Below are 8,028 nucleotides of genomic sequence, written 5' to 3' on the forward strand. Positions count from 1 at the left end.
ATTTTTTTTTTTTTTTTTTTTTTTTTTTTTTTTTTTTTTGTTAGATTCCTCCAACATATCCATTAACACCAATTGAATTGCGACTGCCAGAGCTTGATGGCAAGACAAGCAAGATGTACAGGTACAACTCCTGCTGCTGCTGCTGCTGCTGCTGCTGCTGCTGCTGCTGCTGCTTCTGCTGCAGGAGCTTTTGCTGCTGTTAGTCTGCTGCCTGTTGTGGCTGCTGCTCCTGCTGCAGCAGTTGTTGCTGTTGTGGCTGCTGCCTCCTCTTGTGACTTCGAAACAGCCGCCATTGTTCCTGCTGCAGTATTTGGGGCTTTTTTTTGCTGCTGCTGCTGCTGCCGCATGCATGCAGAGGAGGGCGTATTTGCCTTGATGCACACTTTGCTCCTCTATGGAGTAAAAATGCCCCAAAGTTCGGCATAGCGCATGCATTGGCCCTTGGAGTAAGTCTATTACTTTTCTGCTGCTGCTGCTGCTGCTGTTGCTGCTGCCGTTGCTGCAGCAGCAGCAGCAGCAACGTTGCCTGAGGGGTTGCTGAAACAGCGCTGCTACAGGAACAGGAGCAGTAGCAGCAGCAGTAGCAGCAGCAGTAGCAGCAGCAGTAGCAGGAATAATAGCGACAAGAGTACCAGCAGCAGCAGCAGCAGTGGCAGCAAGTGCATGCGTGTGTTGTGCTGCAGTTGGGGCCCTGGCTTGCTGCTGAGGTTCCTTATCTTGTAGATACAGGAGTAATAACAGCATCGTAAGGTAACTGTCTCCTTTATTAATAATAAGAAAGAAAGGAGACAGTTAGGGTAACTGTCTCCTTTATTAACAAGAAAGAAAGGAGACAGATAGGGTACCTGTCTCCTTTATTAATAAGAAAGAAAGGAGACAGTTAGGGTACCTGTCTCCTTTATTAACAAGAAAGAAAGGAGACAGATAGGGTACCTGTCTCCTTTATTAACAAGAAAGAGAGGAGACAGTTACCCCTATAGTATATTTAGGTACCTGTCTCCTTTTAGTGTCTCTTTTTATCTTATTAGATGTCTCCGTTTGTATACAATAAAAAGGAGACACCTTAATACACAATGCCCTTATGCATGCAGCAGCAGCAGAGGAGACTGCTGCTGCTGCTGCTGCTGCTGCTGCAGGTTATTATGCATCTATCTGTCTCCTTTATTAAGGACTTTATCTGCCTCCTCTATAAGAGAGACAGTTGCCGTCTCCTTAATATAAAAAGGAGACACTGTCTCCTGTCTCCTATAGGCACAGGAGGGTCTGTGTCTCCTCCTGTGTCTCTCTTTCTTGTTTTTTTGCTCTTTTGCTGCAGCAAAGGAGACTGTCTCCTTTCTTCTCTTCTATAAGAGAAAAGCAGACTGTCCCCTTTGCTGCTGCGCAGCAGCAAACGTCCCTTTTGCTGCAGCAGCACTTGCTGCAGCAGCACGCAGCAAGTGCTGCAGCAGCAGCACTCCTTGCTTCTTGCCCTTAGGAGAGGGTTAGTAAATCTCCTATATAAAGAATAATTAATATTATTCAATGTAAATATTTATTTATTTATTTATTTATTTATTTATTTATTTATTATATATAATATATAAATATAAGCAGTATACCCAGATAAAAGGGGACAGTCTCCTATAAAGGAGACACTTTTCTATGAGGTTGCCATAGGCCAATAGAATATAATAAACAGGAGACAGTCTCCTAATATATATATATATATATATATATATATATATATATTATACTATATAATATATAATATAGTATATAGTCCCTTGTCTATTTCTCCTGTCTCCTTGCTATGTGTATTAAGGAATAAGAAGTAAATGTTGCATGCATGCATAAGTGTCTCCTTTTTATATGCATGCATAGTTTATTTATTATAAAAAAATAAAATAAAAGGAGACAATAAGGAGACTATCTGCTGTCTCCCTGTCTCCTTGCTGCTGCTTGCGCCAGTGTAAGGGGCCCTCCCCTTAATAGGTTACCTGTCTCCTTTTATTGTGTCTCCTTCTTCCTATTAGATAAGGTGTCTCCTTGTCCCCTTTTTTTATATATACATAAGAGCTGCAGCAGCAAGTGTATCCTTTTTATATAAGGCTGTGTGTGCAGCAAGTGACCGTCCTGCTGCTGCTGCTAGCAGCAGCAGCAGCAGCACTGCTTATGTGTCTCTAAATGTGTCTCCTAAGGGGACTGTCTCCTTATTATGTTTTTTTTTATTTATTTTATTACTTACAGGTTATTTATTTCTTTCCCTATAGGAGAAGAAGGACATAAAGGAGACACCTGCATGCAAAGGAGACAAAAAAGGAGACACCTATTGTCTTATATATATATAAGATGATAAGTCCCCCTCTTAATACAATTGGGGCTTTTTTGCATGCGCTGCCCTCAGCAACATCAGAGGTATTGCTGCTGTCTGCTGCGCTGCTGCAGAGGGACTGTCTCTCTATATTATTATTAAAGGAGACACCTAACAATAATAATAATAATAATAATAATAATAATAATAATAATAATAATAATAATAATAATAATAATAAGGAGACCCCTAATAATAATAATAATAATAATAATAATAATAATAATAATAATAAAAAGGAGACACTTATAAATAAAAAGGAGACACCTCCTTGGGAGATAGATAACTGTCTATGGGCTATACGCATGAGTGTAGGTCTACCTGATGTCCCCCCTGTCTCCTTTATTAATATATTAAGTGTCTCCTCCCCTATAAGGGACAGCCTCCCCTGTCTCCTGCTGCTGCAGGCAGAAGCAGCACTTGTCTCCTTAATAAAAAAAGGAGACAAGGAGACAGGAGACAAGGAGAAAGAAGACAAGGAGAAAGGAGACACTTTTCTTATTAAGGAGACAATATATAATAAAGGGACAATAAAGGAGGCACTAGAGACAGTTGCTAGACTTGCTCGTGCTGCTCCCCCCTCCAGGTGTCTCCTCACCTCCTCCTCTAGGCGTCTCCTTTATGTGCTGCAGCAGCTGCTGCAGCACATTAATCCCTACACCCTGCAGCAGCAACTATTTACGGAGACAACTGTCTCCTGTCTCCTTGATCATAAGGAGACAGTTCTGTCTCCTGCAGGGGAGTTCTTACTTGACGCCATGCATCTTTGTCTGCAGCAGCACACAGCAGCAGCAGCAGCAGCAGCAAGACGACAGCAGCAGCCGCCTATAAGGAGACAAGAGGGAGAAGAGGCAGAAGGGGCAGGAGGAGACATAAAAGGAGACACCTATAGTCCCCTTAATAAAGGAGACACTACAGGAGAAGACCTAACGAATTACTTGCTGCGTCTTTGTGCTGAGTATGAGGCCTTAGAGGCACTGCGGTGTACGTACACCCCATCAAGAAGCAGCAGCAGCAGCAGCAACAGCAGCAGCAGCAGGGGGTAATTAACTCCTTAACAGCGCTATGTGTGTCTCTCTGTGTTTCCCCTTTATTGTCTCCTTTCTTATCTGTTTGTTTATTTTTATTTTTGCATGCATGCAGCAGCAGGTGTCTCCTTAGGTGTCTCCTTTGTTGTATACTGTCCCTTTTCTTGTGTGTCTGTCTCCTTTTGCGTGTATATGCAGCCTTATCTGTCTCCAATGCAGCAGCAGCACTGTTCTCCCTTGAGCAGCTGCTGCAGCAGCCGTTGCTGCAGCACATAGAGGCACTGCATGCACCAGAGGAGACAGTTATAAGGGAAGTATTTTATAACTGTCTCCTTCGTTGTTTTTCTTCCCTTACTGCCCCTATATCATTAAGTGTCCCCAACTGTCTCCGTTTACAGCTAGCTAATGCATGCAAGCAGCTGCTGCAGCAAGCGGGGCTGCATGCACTGTGTCTCCTTAGTGCAGCAGCAAGCCAAGAAGATACCACAAATGAGACACTTATGTCAATTAAAGGGGACGGCAGAGACAGGACACAGGAGGAGACACCCAAGGGAGCAGCAGCAGCAGCAGGAGCTAAGGAGACGGTAAATGAATCTCCCCTTTATAAGGAAACAAAGGAGGCAGACAGCAAAGAGTTGCTACATAAGAGGACAAACAGCAGCAAGGAGACAGTTAGCAGCAGCAGTAGCAGCAAGCTGCTGCTGCTGCCCCCTAAGAGTTATGATGCATCAGCAAGGGCCCTTTGTTACTTCTTAGATCCCCTTATTAGGCCTTATAATCCGTGGCTAAATAAGCAGCAGCAAATAAAAGGAGACAGTACAGCAGCAGCAGCAGCAGCAGGAGACAGTATACCACCACAGGAGACAATGGAGCAGCCACAACTGTCTCCAGTCTGCAGCAGCAACAGCAGCAACAGCAGCAACAGCAGCAGCAGCAGCATTGCCTTAGAACTGAAGGCCCTTGATGAGGAGTTACGCCCGTCACTAAAAGGAGACAGGCAGAGGCGTAGCCTTGTGCGTCTCCTTGGTAAGAGAATAAGGAGACAGTCATGGTATAAGGAATTAAGAGGGGAGACAGGAGAAGGAGACAAGGAAAAAGGAGACACTCTTATAAGAACAGGAGACAATAAAAAAGGCCCGCCTCCTCCTCCTCCTCTCCTATTGCCTTATGGCTCCTCCTTTACAGGGTTAGGAGACTGGGCAGCAGATATAGATCTGCTGCTGCTGCTGCCTTCTTCTTGCCGCACTGCAGCAGCAGCAACAGCAGCAGCAGCAGCACCAACAGCAGCAGCAGCAGCAGCAGAGACAAAGGGGACACCTAAGGAATTGTTGTATAACCAACAAGTGTCTCCTTTTCCTTACTGTCTCCTCTGTCGTGTCTATAAGGAGACAAACTGTCTCCATGGCTTCCTTCCTCGTACAGATGCAGCAACAATACTAACAAGACTTAATTGTCTCCTTAATAAAGAAAAAGAATTAGATGGTCTCTTTTGCTGCATGCAGCTCATTGTCCCTCCTGTTGCTCCCCCTCTGCTACGTGGGGTGTACAGACACCCGAGAGACACAGCAGCAGCAGCAGCAGCAGCAGCAGCAGCAAGTACCAGCAGCAAAGCCTCTAATAAAGAAGTGTCTCCTAATGGTCAGGTGTCTCCTTTGCATTGTTTCCTCTCCCCTAAGTGTCTCCTTTCTTGTAAGGAGACAGTTGATGACGAGCAAGGAGACAAAGAAGAGCAGCAGGAGGAGACAGGAGACAGACAAGAAAGGGGACACTTTGTTGCAGCAGCAGACGCAGTTGCTGCAGCAGCAGACGCAGCTGCTGCAGCAGAAGACACAGAAAAAGGGGACACAAGAGACACTCCCTCTATTCCTATAATAGCAAGAACATGGCAAGTTTCTCCTTATGACGGATCTATAGTGTCTCCTTTACTGTCTCCTTCCTCTGTCTCCTCTATAGGAGACAGAGGAGACAGAGGAGACACAAGGAGACACTCAGAAGGAATAGAGTCTCCTCTTAATAATAATATTATATATAAAAGGAGACACTTTACTCCTGTCCCCTTTGATATAACAACAGGGTGTCTCCTTGGTCCCCTTAATTCCTTACTCCTTAAGGAATACGCAAATAACTGTCTCCTTTTTCCTCCCTTAGTACGTATTATTAAACATTGGGCAGACTGCAGGGGACTTACAGGTAAGCAGGTAGCTAGCTAGCTAGCTAGCCAGCTAGATAGATAGATAGATACAGTTAGGAGATAGGATACATGAAAAGGGAGACAGGACACAGGAGTTCTGTTGTTGTTGTTGCTGCTGCTGCTGCATGCGTCTGCTACTGTGCTCAGGTACAAGAGACGGCTGTCTCTCGAGTTATGCATGGGTTCTCTTGGTCGTCTTCTTCTTGCAGTCTGTTTCCCCTCCGCTGTTGCCTAAGCTGCAGCAGCAGCAGCAGCCGCTGCAGCAGCAGGAGCAGGAGCAGGAGGAGCCGAAGAAGGAGCAAGAGCAACAGCAGCAGCAGCAGCAGCAGCAGCAGGAGCAGCAGCAGGAGCAGCAGCCGCAGGGCCCATCTGCTTCTCTACTAGAGACCGCATCTCCTCATTCCCCTTTTCCGGGGGAAAGGAGACACCTTAGGAGACACGTAGAAGGAGACAGTCTCCTTTTGTCTCCTTCTGTCTCCTTCCCTATAGAGATAGTAGGAGGGAGACATAGTATTTGGTTCCTCAAGAAAGGAGACACTTATCTGTGGGGCCCCCGTGTCTTGTCTTTGCTGCAGTCTGTACTAAGAGGGGCAACACAGCAGCAGCTGCTGCTGTGGCTGCAGCATTATGTACCAGGGTATCTCTTCCTCCCCTCTAAGGAGACACAAGAGACACAAAAAGGAGACACTAAACAGATAAGGCCTATACAACAGCAACAAGGAGACAATGTTGGATCTATGCATGCACTAAGTATGCTGCAGCAGGTTGCTGGTGCTGTCTCCTTGGATACACCTGAGGGGGACAGCCAAGGGAGACCACTGGTCAGTCCACTGACTCATGGCAAAGAATGTCTCCTCTCGGGATCGAGGGATCGAAGCCCCATGGGATCGGGATCGACTCCGGGATCGGGATCGGGATCGGCGCTGGGATCGGGATCGGGATCGGGGGATCGATCCCAGCAGCGAAGTCGCAGGTCAGCAGGTAGTTGGGTGTCTCCTTTGACGGAAAAAGATTGGGAGACAATCGCATCTCTTTTGCATGCATTTTTTGTTTTCTTTGGTTATTATTTTAATTCTTTTTCTCTTCTTGTCTCTATAAAAGGAGACAATAATGTACCTAAATATCTACTTAGTGGCGAGAGACACAAGAAGGGGGGAAGGAAAAAAGAGGAGACACAAAAGGAGACACCAACGGAGACACCTGCTGTCTCCGCGGTCTCCCCAGGTCACGTCCTGCCTCCCCGCAGAGGAGACAGGCAGCAACATTGCAGTAGCTCAGCGGCAGGTACAGCAGATGCAGCAGCAGCAACAGATGCAGCAGCAGCAGCAGCAGCAGCAGGTACAGCAAAGGAGACAGCTCAAAGGTTGAGGAAGGAAGCTATTGAACTTGAGGAGACACCTACCTCATCATACACCCCCAAGGAAAAGAAGACAATAGATGAATTATTGATTGCCCTAGAGGAGCAGCAAGAAAGTAAGTTGCTGCTGCTTTTCTGCGGTGTATACGTCCACCACCTGTAGCAGCAGCAGCAACTGCTGCTGCTGCTGCTGCTTAATGCATTTTATTAGGCCTCGTTATGTTGCTGCTGCTGCTGCAGTCTCCTTTACTAAGCAAAGTGTCTCCTTTGGTATAACAATAGAAGATCCAATAGAGGTGGGGAGACACCACACCTATAGGAGGCCTCAAGGTAAGCGAGGGTACAGCCACAAGGAGCTGCTGCTGCTGCAGTAGTAGCAGTAGCAGCAGCAGCAGCATGCATGCATGCATGCAAGGAAATGCATGCATGCACGCATGCACGTATTTATGCATGCATGCGTTTGCAGGCAGCGAGTTGTTTTACTATGAAATGCAGAGGGCTGAGAGGCTGCTAAGGGAGGGGTAAGAAAGAGAGACTGCAGCAGCAGCAGCAGCAGCAGCAGCAGGAGCAAGAATAAAATAATAATAAATAAAAGAATAAATAAATAAATAAATAGATAAAAATTGTCTCCTCTTTTATATAAAAAAGGAGACAAAGGATGCATGCGTTTTATGCGATGCAGAAAATCGTCTCTTAGGCACATCTTCATCGGAGATTGAGTATGCTTGGTGCTGCTGCTGCTGCTGCTGCTGCAGCAGCAGCAGCAGCAGCAGCTGCAGCTGCTGTAGGTGCTGCAGGCGTAGGTGCTGCTGCAGCTTGTGATGCTGCTGCAGCAGTAGGTGGTGCTGCAGCTTGTGCCGCTGTAGCGTCTGCTATTGCTGGTTCTGCTGCTGCAGGTTCTGCTGCTGCAGCGTGTGGCGATGGAGCAGCACCAGCAGCAGCAGCAGCAGCAGCAGCAGCAGTAAGCAGGTTAAGAGTGTTAATAAGGGGAGGGTTGGTGGCTTCTTGCGTCTGTCTGTCTCCTTTTCCCTCCTATCTGTCTCCTTTTCCCTCCTATCTGTCTAAAAGGAGACACCTAAGGAGACACCTAAGGAGACACCTA

General features: G+C 46.5%; 1 protein-coding gene across 1 annotated transcript; it reads left to right on the forward strand.

Moving 5' to 3' along the window:
• Positions 1-3,878: 3,878 nt before the first annotated feature.
• EMWEY_00038990 (hypothetical protein, conserved) lies at positions 3,879-7,451 on the forward strand (the record flags this gene model as incomplete). Its single annotated transcript, XM_013478708.1, has 4 exons — positions 3,879-5,568; positions 5,717-7,042; positions 7,167-7,256; positions 7,393-7,451. 4 exons carry the CDS (start codon positions 3,879-3,881, stop codon positions 7,449-7,451), a joined length of 3,165 nt encoding a protein of 1,054 aa, XP_013334162.1.
• Positions 7,452-8,028: the final 577 nt, after the last annotated feature.

Source organism: Eimeria maxima, genomic scaffold (assembly GCF_000499605.1).
Source record: "Eimeria maxima Weybridge genomic scaffold, Emw_scaff613, whole genome shotgun sequence".
NCBI lineage: Eukaryota > Apicomplexa > Conoidasida > Eucoccidiorida > Eimeriidae > Eimeria > Eimeria maxima.